At 40.0% G+C, this 13,524-nt stretch overlaps 1 protein-coding gene across 14 annotated transcripts in view; it reads left to right on the top strand.

Annotated features, from left to right (window-relative positions):
• The window catches only part of mical2a (microtubule associated monooxygenase, calponin and LIM domain containing 2a), a 32,812-nt gene that overhangs the window by 1,483 nt on the left and 17,805 nt on the right, over positions 1 to 13,524 (top strand). For 13 of the 14 annotated variants that reach the window (XR_008414489.1, XR_008414490.1, XM_053864348.1 and 10 more), the window contains exons 1-4: positions 691 to 823; positions 907 to 1,127; positions 9,821 to 10,174; positions 13,310 to 13,517. Coding sequence is in view for 12 of the 14 variants with exons in the window: in XM_053864348.1 (XP_053720323.1) it covers positions 9,914 to 10,174; positions 13,310 to 13,517 (469 nt within the window). In the remaining 2 variants the exon portion in view is untranslated. Of the gene's footprint in view, positions 1 to 690; positions 824 to 906; positions 1,128 to 9,820; positions 10,175 to 13,309; positions 13,518 to 13,524 lie in introns of those variants that run through there. The other variant, XM_053864343.1, reaches the window with a different exon arrangement.

The raw sequence follows: 13,524 nt of genomic DNA, 5'->3' as shown, positions 1-13,524 counted from the left end.
CTCAACAAACACTGACTGACTGAAGAGGTTGAAGTTCAATTTTCTTCAGTACATTCAATCGAGGGGGCAGACGTCAAGTTAAGAGGTCCAGTCTTATCGCTCTTGAAAAACCTTCTCCAGCTCTGCTGTGATGATAAAATTATATTCAACATAATTCCTGTCATTATCATGATTACCAAAACATTGTATTATAAACTAGTTTCTAAACTAAAAGAATGTTCTTGTTATTCTCCTTTTTTTTGTAACTCTCCACATTTTTTTGAGTACTTCAGTTCTTGAATGTTCAATAAAATAATACTATATTTTATTTTATGGAACAGTTGAATGATAATAATCGTTTAAATAATATTACTATACATTTGGATTTGACCGTGAAAAAGTCAGGTGCAAAAGTGTGTTTATTATTATTATTATTATTATTGGATAATACTAATAATACTACTACTACCACTACTACTACTAATAATAATAATAATACATAAATACATACATTGTCAGTTGACCACCACTTAGTCCTGTTGAGGGTTGCGGGATAATTTCGTTTACTATTTTCATAAAGGTATGTTGAGAAACGACCTGATTCTTCATGCTCCAGCAAAATACTGCTAGCTTTCCGAGCGCCAATGTTACTACTATACCAAAGGCATTTTCTACTTCCAGGACGCTGACCTGCTTGCAGGTACATAATCTGTCCACTGGGTGTCTCTCGCTACCATTACAAATGTGTTCGAGCTGCGCGCTTCGCCCAATTTCCTGTTCGTCATGAAGGTTCCGAAGTCTCACCAGAAACGCGTCTGTGACTTGGTGAACAAGCAAGCACGTGGTACTGCGTGAAGTTAAAAGCTTTTCTTGACTGTTGACGTTTTACGGTGTTGCCATATTTCATCAGCTTCTGGCAACTTTCAGGTGGTCCTGGAATACGAGCTCCTCCGGTTCCTCCAGCGGTGTCGGGAGCTGGGCTGAGATGAGTCGGGGTGTGACGCCGCCCCCAAAAACTGTGGACCGCAGCTGAAAGTCACCGCTGGCTGAAGCTCATTCAGGCTGTCAGACTGGCGGAGGACGGAGACACATCACAGGAGTCAGCGACGGCACCGGAGGAAAGGGGTTTTAGTTCTCTCTCACATGAGGTATGCGGACCGACTTTAGTCAGTTATAGCGATAAGAACACTTAATACGAGATTATTATTATTTACAGACTTACATATATAGTGGCATGAACGTGTGTTAGACACTTGAACTCTTGAATCTACACTTAGTTCCTTTAATTGCCATGAAGACATGGCTGTTGAATGTTCTGACATGTATAAAGGTGACAACAGTCATTAACCGGCACTTTGCTATTATCATTTTTATATGTATTTTCAATTGGTGTATAGATATGGACTGCTAAAATCACAAAGGCCTGACTAATAAGTCTAACACACTAGGTGTTTGGTTTGTTGTGTTCATCCGTCCATTGACAAATCGGTCTATTGTTCTGTTCATGAGTGTATGTATTGGAAAGACACGCACTTCATAGGTGAAACAGCTCTTGCAGAAAACACTTGGCACTGCATAAGAAGAGGGCAGGTTCTACTCTTCATAACTGCAGGATTATGTTGTGAGTGGTAGCAGGTCGCAATCTTTCTCTTTCTCTGCCCTGCATGTATTAATCCTGAAGGAGATTGACAGATTGAGGTTACTCTGTATTAATCTTGATTAATTGGTTTAACCACATACAGTTAATTCGATACTTATGCAATGTCCTCTAGGGTATTACAACAGTGTCGCCTTTTATAATGCGGAATATATGTATTTTAAAGGAATGTATGGATACTTTAGAATACAGTACATTACATTTGGCTGACATTCAAATGTTTGTTATGCGACCCTTATGAGGTCAGTGTCAAACTATTTAAACAGTCAATATCTGTTTGATATAGATTTGCGATTGAATAATTTTCTTAATTCAACCATTAATAACAATGGAATTTGAATGGATCTTTATCAATTTAATTAATTGATTTGCCTTTGTGGAATTATTTTTTTATTTAATAGTTTAATTGTTATAAGTTGGTGTACCTTTTCATGATACATTTTCCACTGTATTCATTGATTTTTATTTATTCATTTATTTATTTGTTTTTCCACAAATATCTAGATTTATATTGGCAAACTTTAAAATGCATGTAAATAAAATTATATAAATTACATTTTATTATTATGTTTTTTTTGTTTTAAATTCACATATAATTTTATAATAATGATAATAATAACAACACATAAATGCATTAGTAAAAACAACTCAATGAACCTTTCTGTAATTATTTGATGGCTCCTTGTGCTAGTGTCTAATGTGGCCCCGTGTAACTGTAATTGCTGGCCCTTGTGCTCCCTTTGGGAACTCACTTCTTGGCACATAATTGAAAAGATATCAAATTCCAAATTGACAAGTTTGCTTCGTCGCTGATTTAATCAATGTATTTTGCAGTCAAATTAAATAGTGCATAACCACAGTTCTGTGTTCAAGTAATCCGGGACTTGAAGTCGCAAACAGACATTCTGCAAATATACACGAACACACAGTACATTCAGATCCTGCCCATGTTTGCTGACGGTGATGAATCAGTGATCAACAGTAATTTTCGTCGTCTCTGACGTGCCACGTTAGGTGAACGATTACATTTTGTGTTATTACATAGTCATTTCATTAGTGATCGTACTTTGTAATGAATCAGTTTTGCCGTTTGAATGAGGAGTAGGGTTTTGGGGCCACTTGGTTGACTGCAGGAACACCTGCGTGACCCTGAGTGCCACATTCAGAATCTGAACTAAAACATTTGCGTGTGAGTTACTCTTTAATGGGAACACAGTATTCGAGTGGACACTTTTACGAATGGATCGGCCTTAGCTAAGTGGATTTGTTTTTCATTTAATTTTTTTCTTTGTAAGGTATGTTTTTGTCTCTCCTCAAACATCACTGTTGACAGATATACAGGTGGTTGTTTTACTGTCTATAAGCCACCTTTCAAGCATGTCCTTAAACAAAAGGAGTGAAAACTGGAACGACAGCTTATATGTTCGACAAAGAGAGGAGGTAAACAGCGGTGGCTCGGACCGCAGGTTTTTCTTTATCGCTTCTTTAAAAAAAAAGAAAATTAATTCTGGGCAGTATTTTAAAACTTTTCAGGTCTCTTCACCTGCTCGACAGCTGTCACACTGTATTGGTTGGATGCTTTGAGACACGATTGTCAGAATAAAAGGAAGGTGTGGCGTCGACAGGCTGCTTTGTCAAGTGACTGAATGAAGGTCGCTGAGTGACACACACGGCTTGTTAATGTTTTCTACGCCGTGACTCCAGGTAATTTTCAGCTACTGCTGAACAAACAAGCTGCTGAACCCTCGATAAACAAGTAGGAACTCAGAAGAATAGAGACAATTTTTCTTTCCTGGTTTCGACACTCACCAGTGTGATTCATTTCTCTTGTCAGAGGCATGTATGTTCAGATACTAATTACAGAGGTCAACTGACGTTACTGCAGCAGCTGGATGAGCAATTCTTCCCTCCAAGTTTGATGTTTCATGGCAGCGAAGGCCTGGAATATATTTCATTTTGTACTCACGTTTAAACAGCAACTCAAAGATTTAGTAACGTTTTGTTGCTCTGCAGATTCTGGTCCTCCAAGTGTTTTGTCCTCATGGAGATGAACAAAGTTCAGTGCGTATAAACATTGAATTGCCACTGCATTAATCTCTCATTTTTGGAATTCTCCTGATGGTTGGAGTGTTTTTCATGAGGTGTAATCTGGGATTCAACAAGATAACTTGGCAAATTCTCTGTTAAACATTGTCTTGTGCTCCTGCCAAAATAGCTGTGAGGCTTAAGCTCACAGCATGACAATGATTACAGGTTTCCCTTTGATTTATGCTCTTCTTCTTCTTTATGGAATTTAAACAGAATATTTTAGTGTACAAGTTCTGTTTGAACTTTGACGTAAATTACTATGAGAAGGTTGCTGGGACTCAGCAAATGGGTTGGATATAGAAAAAAAATGGCTTGTTTTGTTTCAATTATTCCATAAATGTGTCTGAAGGTTATTGATCATTTGTTTTTGTTATTGATGTGTATGGTAGTCTGAAGCGGCCAGTTGGAGTTGATCGTTCATGATGTGACTTGACCTGTTAAGCAGGCAATTCCAAGTTTCAGCGAGTGGATCTGTGCTGATCACCTGCCGAGCTGCTTCTTTCATATCACTCCATTCATGCTTGATACAGTATAGGCTGATGGGTGTGACAAAACATTTCCCAGGAGATTTTGCTTATCGCAGTGTCGCAGTGGAAACAAGTCTGAACATACACTGCCTCAGATGATGTGCTGTTGACTAGCTCTAGTTCCTTAAGAAGAAACACTGCATGGACCTGATGACGTCATCGAGAGCCGCCTCTTATGTTTAACCATGTCTGTCATATGTAAAAAGTCAAGCTAGTGTCTCTATTCAAGATGACATCATCAGTGAAAACATTTCAGTGTTGACTTTTTGGCACCACAGCTTAGGGCATCTGTCTCCATCCCAAAAATGAGGAGGAGCGATGTGAGTGTGTCATCTCTCCGACTTTGAGTGTGTGTAATTGTTGCCTCCTCTGTTTTGAGCTTTTTTTTCCTTCTCCAGCTGACTCAATCAATGTTAACAATGATCTGTAGGAAGCCAAGTCTGCTGATTTAAAAGGTGTTTATTGTGACATCATTTTTATTTTTCATTCCATCCTCATCTTCATTTTGCCAACTTAGCTTGGTGCACAATGAATCTCAGGTTCTAATCTTTATTTAAACTTGTTTCACGTCCTAAACGTAAAAGTCATTTCTATCTCATTTGAACCTTCTTCACGGGAATCAAATCACTTACTTTGTGAAGTGATGAGAGAGTGAGAAGAGACCATTGTAGGTCACGATGGGTGGAAACATTCGGCCGGTTTTGCCGGAGGGATTTCATCAATCTGTCTTCCTCTTCAGTGCTTCCTTCCTCTTTCCACACCAATAAAATATAGTTTCATGTCCACAGAGGACGCCCAACAAAAACAAGCTGCTGAATTGTAAAACGAATTAATCTATTTAGAAGTGTTATTCATGAAAATCAGATCCCAGTTGTAGATACTATTACTTGGATCTGATTAGTTGTATCTGTCTACTATTCTGGCTAAATAACTCCTTTGTCATTCAAATGGTACCCTCTGATAAAATCATTCAAGGACGACCTGAAGTGCTTTCCTCTCACACAGGCTATTAGTCACAGTGCAGTCATTTTGATGGAATTCCACAGTTTAGCTTCACTCCACAGGAAGGTTCTTCTAAATGTACTTTGGGTTTGGCTAAATGTTTCATTGTCATTCAGCATTATACTGGGATGTTAATAAATGAAAAGCAAAATAAGTTGGTCGTAATAATGGTGGTATCAAATTCAACACACACAGTTCATCCAACAGTAACACAGTAGTTTATTCAGCTCCTCTGACGTCAAACCTAGTACATTCTGCTGCTGGTGTAAATATAGCAACACAATGTTTTGTTTACAACTTGTTGAAATCTCTCCAGCCCCTGAAGTGTTTTTTCTTTGCGTCTGTAATATGAAGCTGATCCGTTTTTAACTTTCACTCATTTGTGTTAAGTGGTTACAAAAAGATTTATGAAGAATAGGAAAATAATAATGATAAAAAGTCACCTCAAAAGCTTTTTAAACAGCAGACGTATGCAATAATTATAAAATAATTCATTGTTAAAAGGTAATTTAGCAACCCTATTGCCTCAAATTATAATTTAAAATGATTACACAAAATGATTAAATGTTAAGCAGCTGCAGCTGTGAATATAACACATTGGGTGTGGCAGAAAAAAAAATCACAGGATAAATGATGATGAGAAAAATATATATACAGAAATAAGTACAGAAATCTGGAAATTGAAAGCAATAATAGCAGTAATGAAGGGCAAGTTGTGAGATTCTTGACGAAGGGATCTTCATCTCCTGACAGTGCTTCAACTTGTTTGTGACACATCTTCTTTTTTGTCTTGGCAACCTTTCCACACTGGCTGCCAGAACTCACAGCACTGAGATAACAGGGACATTCTGATGGCTGGTGAATGGCAGTGCTTCTATGCCAAAATCCACACGAGGACTGTGTTTCCAGTGGCTCTGTGGTGCTTATCAGTTCTGCAAAGGGTTCCTTCCTGGTTTTCTTCAGTCCGCTGGCTCTAGCTGGCCATTCACACTACGACGCAGTGCATTTCCCAGCAGTCTATGTTTTTTTTGTGCTGTCAACTTCCTACTGTAGTCTCAGAGCCAGAGGCTATGTGGTGGAAAAAAACGGTTACATCACTATTTTATCCAGAGTGTCTGGTTTCATAATTTGTTGCCTTTTCTTCGAGCAAATTTGAATCTTGATATCAGTGTCTGATATTTATTCATGTGTTATGAGGAGGTTTGGCTTCAGTTCTCAGATCTTTCCCAAGCTGATCTCTCTTGAGGGGGCGTCTGTGTGTTCACATGTGAATACATGCATGAAGCTGTGTTTTCATGTGTGTGTGTCCAGGTGTAGCAGGTGCATTCTTGACATTCCCCCTTTTATCACAAGGGAAAACTTTCTGCTGCTTTATGTAATTGCCCCGTTTTAGTAACGCAACACAATTAGACGTAGGATCAAATTTATATTTTTATATATATATATATATATATAAAATTATACATTGTGATGTCATCACCAAATCTCCAAACAAAACTTCCATGCCTTCTGCAGTCATGTATGTGAAATATATTCCCTCCATTGGATCATTCACCGTACAGGTCCCTAAATCATTTTATGGATGGGTTAACATGTGTGTCTGCATGCTTTTATTCTTTCCACTGCTTCTGTCATCTGTTATATTTTCACAGCCATTCTGTGGATTTTGTTCCGTCTGCCCACAAGTGACTTTCCACTGTGTCAGGCCGAGCTGATGAAGTCATGGTCTTCTGTCGGACACTATTTGAGGGAGAACATAGACTCCTGGATGAAGACAGCGAGCGGTACCTTTTCATTTGTGCTCATTGGGCAACAAATGGTTTTTGTTGTTTGTTGACCAGGCCGAATTGTGGATTTTCATAGTGAACAGTTCCTTTTAATCTCAGGCCAAAATAGAAGGAGTTAGATTCAACTGCGCGTTGGACTTCAGCTGTTTCATGGTTCCTGGTTTCTAAGGAATTTATTTGTAAGTGAACTGGCTTTGCAGTCGAGAGCACCTAACCCGAGACTGAGATCAGAGCATGCAAGAACTGTCGAGGCCAAGACCATTCGGGGGGGATAGCGTATCAGCTCTTCCAATTCTTTTGAAGTGAGAAATAAGTGTGTGTGTATATGGCTAATAGACTTCGGTATGCTGTATTCTGGTCTTGGTCTGTACTTGGTCTAGGGCCCTCCATATTGGACTTGGTGTCCGCATGTGCTAGTGCAAGTTTGGTGGTCTTGACAACAACACTAAGGTGAAAGCATGAAGGTCTGTCGATTCAGATGTTGTCGATAGCTACCGTGGTGTGTTGCTTTATGTCGGTTCTGTTTGACATCTAAGCTGAGTTGATACCAAAGGAAAGGTTTTCTACCGGATCTTGAACTTTGACTCCTGAGCATGTCTCCATTTTGGAGAGATTAGTCAATCACCCTGTGCTCAGCAGATCTGCTGATTTGCAATACACAGAGGAGCTGTGTCATTGGCGTCTTAAGGGAACGTTCGGGATTTTGTGTAAGGAAATGGCCAAAACCGTGACCAATATCTTCCAGGTGTCGTTTGCTGTCCAAACGAAAGTACACTTTTCAGTGACTGATTTGAACATATGCCATGCCACTGACTCGACTCAAACCTCATTTCAGCCCCAGACGCGCTCCTTACCGCATGGTGGATTACACAGCAATTTTCCCATCACAGACTCCTGCCAGGCATGAAAGATTAAAACACCTGCATCGCACATCAAGTCTGTCTCAGTCAGCTCCCTTTCTTTCTTTGGCCATCACAGGGTGGATTCCCACCTAAACACAGCGGTGTACTGACCAGCCAGCTGAAGGATGCAGTGCGAGGTTTCTCACAGTGCTGGTCTCCTGCTGATGGAGCAGCTCTTTTATCCACGTGGCACAGGAATGCAGACTGGCTGTGTTTGCAGCTGACTGTCTGCTGTGAAAGGCCCGGGGGTCGGACAGAACAAGGGTTTTTAAAGCTCTGGTGCAGCCACAGTCACTGAATGTAATTTTGGAATGGAGGCGTGTATAGGTGTTTGGCCCTGGATTAGAGCTCTCTATATACAGCATCATAGCTGGGTCGAGTCTCTGTTGTGCTCTAGCTGAGCACTTTGTGGGCCCTGATCAGCTCCCCTGGCCTCTCTGCTGGGCCTGCCTGTCCCTCTCCTCGGGATATTAAAATATCAAAGGCTTGAGACTAAGTCTGCGTCCCGAAACTCGCAGTAGCTGTGGTCTCCGCCCAAGCGAACACGCACATAGTCGTGAAAAGTTTTGCATTTGCTTTGAAGTAGAGCTCTGGCACTGATTCTCTTGTGCTTGATGGTTGATTAAAGAGAAAAGAGATTTACTTGTTTTACTGTCTTTAAAATGTGGAAACTACACGGAACCACTGTGAAACCAGTTCAGCAGCAAAAGCTACATTGATTTAATTAAAAGTGTATGCATCTGTGCCTGCTGCCAATTCATGTGGTTTTTGAAATATTTCAACTCGGTCACATTTTGCTTGAGAGACAGCAGATTTCCTGTCTGCTCATCCATAGCAAGCGCTGCACTCCAGGAATAAGAAAGTATTGTTGCTCTTCTCACTGCCAGGGAACACTGGAACTACTTCTACATTTGAGAACAAAGGATCTGACATTTTTCTGTGCTCCTTGTGAGTTTGGGTTTCATGGATTCCAATCTGTATGCTTGATATGCATTATACACGTCTCTGCTTCCAGTTACTCCTAATTTACTCTTGTGAATCAGTGATTGAATAACATGAATACCAGGCGCTGGCACAGAGGTGGGTAATTTTAATTTTCGGTGGGGCCACATAACTGAACTAACTGGCTCTGTTGTTAGGAGCTGTTGAATATTAAAAATACAAAGCACGAAAAAGATTCACAGGGTTGTCTTCCTGTAGATAATTATTTGTTATTGTTTCATAATAATAAAATAAAGATGAAACAGTAGGGAAAATGTATATTAAACTTGATTTTTAACTGTAGACAATATGTGAACTTGCTAGGGCCTGATAAATCTATAGAGAGAGTATTCACAAACCAACACATTAAAATGTGAGTTCATTGTTGAATCACATACAGAAATTGAACTGTGTCTGTAATTGATATCTTACTCTGACTTTACTCTGATACTCTAACTTATTCAAGGACAAAAGGGCAATATTGTGATAACATTAATGGATAAAAATTAAAATTGAATCACCTTTATTCAGACAGCAGCTTAGGAGGAAGTAATCCACCACTGTGCGACAGCTTCTTTTATGGCTCCATGTGGTTTCACATCAATTGTATATCTGGCAAACATGCCCAACAGCTGTCTGAACTTGACAGTCTGTAATGTGGTGTTTGCATTCTCAATCTGAGCGGCATATAAATCCCAGCAGGCTAATCTTTGAGTGCGATGTTATTTGATGTACGTCCAAAGTCTCTGCAACGGAACATGATTAAATTTAGGTGGATTTATATAGAAGAGTTCCATCTTGTCAGCTGATTTCAACAGGAAACCTTCAATTCGTTCAAACGTCTGAAACACAGATTCTTTGCCAGATGACATCAGAGTCTGCCTTTTTTTTCTGCAGACTGGGCATGATATCACCAGTGGAGCTGAGGCCGTAGCCACATCTGGCTGCTCACTGGAGGAAGCAGGACCTCATCTACTTCAGTGAAGAACGATGGGGGTGACAGAAGAAGAGAGGGACAGTGTGGCAAAGCTGTTTGAAAACTTTGTCCAGGCTTCGACCTGTAAAGGAACTCTGCAAGCGTTTAACTTGCTGTGCACACAGCTGGATCTTGACCCTGCAGAGCACAGCAGCTTCTACAGCAGCCTAAAAGCAAAGGTCACCTGCTGGAAGGCCAAAGCTCTGTGGACTAAATTGGACAAGCGGATGTCTCATAAGGAATACAAGAAAGGTCAAGCCTGTATGGACAACAAGGTTGGTGTAATGGTACTGGCAGATGTGCTCTGGATACGTCTTTCCTTCTCATGTGTTTTCCCTTTTTACACGCTCTCCTTGAGAAAATTACCATTGACAGAGATATTAGACATTGTCAGCCATCACACCTTTTTTTCCTACCAACTACTTGAATGATTCCTAACTCATCATCTACAGTATCTATCTATCTACCTATCTATCTACCTATCTATCTATCTATCTATCTATCTTAAAGATACATTTTATATAGTCTGCATTTCAACTTAAAACAAGGACAAAGGTGCAGCTTTTTCTTTTAACATAGGCTTTTGTTAGTTTATTTTTTCTTTTATGTCAGTAAAACAGTACATTTAACAGTACTTCTTCCACCTGAGAGTATGATAGACCTTTGCATATGTACAGTACAAAACATTTGGTCAAGAGTGTTAAGTATTGTGTGGAGTTCTAGTGAAGGCTGTTTGTCCCATGAAGGAGTTGTCTTCTTGACTTAAGGTCAGGCACTTCCTTTTCTAAGTTGTTAGTGGTCTGCTCTGTGACCCACCACATGGCACCATTAAAATGCTCAGCTGAGTTCTGTAACACAGGCAGTGACACAGTTGTTATTCTCTGTCCCTGTCTCTTGATAATAGCAACCTAAACATGAAGACAGATGTCTTTCATGAACTGTACAGTTCACCATCTAATTTTGTTTGCTTAGAGTTTCCACATTTTTTGCTACCCGGTTAAGTAAAAATTGTATTATAGTCTGTTCAGAAATGCGATGCATTCAGTGATGCTCTGTATCACACTGGGATCACCCATCAATCGTGTGCAGTACACCGCTTTTTTAATGAAAAACAGACAGCATCACTCAGCAACTTTGAATCCCCTCCCTCCCAAAACTTTCATGAGGTTGCTCTGCGTTCTTTATTAGATCTGGTGTGTTTCTGAGGAGTGGCAGCGTAGGTTTACACGTTCAGCTATAAAGGCACACATGCCTCTTTAGAAAGAAAACGTGTGATTACAATAAAATTCAGGGTATAATGACATCACGGCAACAATTCACAGGGCTTGGCTGTAAAGCACAAAGTTGTTTTGTGCACCAAACTAGTAAACCAGGAGCCGCAGCTTAAGTGAGGATACAAGTGTTGTGAACCCATGGTACAGGCTTCTAAAGCTTCTTGAACAACTGGTGTAGCCACTTTAATTTGATAACAATTCCCTCTACTATTGGGCCTCATCTTTTATGACGTCTCAGGTTTTTAAAAGCTACAGATGCGGTTTCACTCAGCACCTCGATGATTACTGCAGCGCCAGGAATGCTAAGACGGAGGATGTGATGTCATCTCAATTATAAGAGCTGAGAGCTGCCTGTAGAGACACGATCTCAAATCCCTGGTGTGTTTCTTTGGAAATAATAGTCCTTTTGCCGTAAAGCACCATCATTTCCTATCAGATAAAGTTCCGCGTGAGTTGTGTAAGCCAAGCCAGGTTTCAGCATGTGATAAGGGCAATAATAATAATTTTATCTTCATTCGATCAACTTGATTCATTTTAGGTGCCCATATTTATGTTATTATAGTTGCTTTGTACAGAGAGGGGAAAACACGGTTTTACATGTTGTGATAATATAGAACAGTAATGTAGTAATATAGAACATGGAATGTAGTTATAAATAAATCAAAAATGAAACTGAATATGAGTTTAAACATTTCAGAATGTGACAAACACACAAGCCAACAATTGCTTTTATCCCCTTAGGTTCAATAATGCTGACTGGTCAAATGTGACCAGGAAGGTAGAACCTTTAGAGGACATTGAGGTCAACGGACGGAAGCGCAGAGTCAGCGCGTTGTAGGAAAGTCCTCTGGAATATCCACGTGTGGAAAATATATTAGAAAAATGAGATGGACCCTCTGTCGAGCTTTAGTTGTGGCTCCCTCCAGTGAAAAAGCTGTCTTTCTGTCCATCTGATAGATTCATATACAGGTACGTTTACACATATCCAATTTAGTGTTAATGAGTGACTGGAGCCACATTGACTGCGCATTGAATATTATACACTTTTGAGCAGTCAATGATAATTCAGTTCAAATAACCAACACATAACGAAATAAAACTGAGATCACAAATTTGTCATTCTTCTCAGTCCTCAGAGATTCAAATGCTCGGTATTTTGCCTTGATAACTGTGCCCAGCTGGCACATCAGGCGCTGGTGATCGTGCCTCTTGGTTTTGAACGTACTGCTGTGCTCACCTTTAATGGGGTGAAACTATTGAAGTAGATAGCCATGTCAACCACTGTCCAGGCTTTTGTTCTGCAAATCTAAAGTAAGAAAAAAGAAGTTGCCTTAATTGAAACAATAGCGCAGAGAAAAAGATGAGCTAAGCTTGAGGAGACTGTGTATCTCTGACCTCAGTCACACCTGGGAATAAGTCATCAAAAAGACCTCAAGGAGAATATGACGATGTCTTGCCGTTGGAAACAGATGTGCAATCAGAGACATGGCACTGTCTCTTTCTCAATTACCTTAAACCACTTGAAAAACAAACATTGATCAAGTGCTATAAACAACTCCATGAATCATTCATCTTTCATTTCCCTGTCTGGGCTTTCTGAAACAACATGAAGATTGCATTACAAAATTATTCCAGGATCATGCACTTCTTAAAGAGAAGCAAACCCCGCACTTCCATCTTTAGAAAGAAAGACGTCTGAGCTTGCCAGAAAAGGAGGTCCACACACATGCGTCACCTCTTTCATCTTTCCTTCAAGACGGTGATGTCATGATGGAGACACATTCTTCGAGAAATGTTGTAACCTCAATAAACTGCCTTTTTTTTCCTCATCTGAGGCTGACGCACTCAACAGGAAAAGATTGTTACTCTCGTGAAGTGTGATGAAGGATTTGGTCAAGCGCCCTTTTTGGCTGTAGTACAACAATGTGGATTTTCATTTCACAATGAATGGAGCCATTATTGGTGCCCGGCATCTTGAAGACTATTATCTTGGGAATTCTGTTCTCACCTTTTGTGTTTAAAGTTTAAAACCTCTTGTTGCTGCCCTCAACTGTTTCTAAGTGGATTTATAAAAAAAAAACGGTAGCATGAGAGACTGATATCTGGATCTGTCCTCCCCCATATCTCTTCTTCCAGTGCCTTATCATCGGCGGTGGACCCTGTGGTCTGCGTACGGCTATTGAGCTGGCCTTGATGGGTGCCAAAGTAGTTGTGATTGAGAAAAGAGACTCATTCTCCAGGAACAATGTGCTGCACCTTTGGCCCTTCACTATCCATGACCTGAGGAGTCTCGGAGCCAAAAAGTTCTATGGCAAATTCTGTGCGGGAGCCATTGATCACATCAGTAAGTG

The sequence above is a fragment of the Synchiropus splendidus genome, chromosome 5 (assembly GCF_027744825.2).
Source record: "Synchiropus splendidus isolate RoL2022-P1 chromosome 5, RoL_Sspl_1.0, whole genome shotgun sequence".
Taxonomy (NCBI): Eukaryota; Metazoa; Chordata; class Actinopteri; order Syngnathiformes; family Callionymidae; genus Synchiropus; species Synchiropus splendidus.
This window is presented reverse-complemented; position numbering and strand designations above follow the sequence as displayed.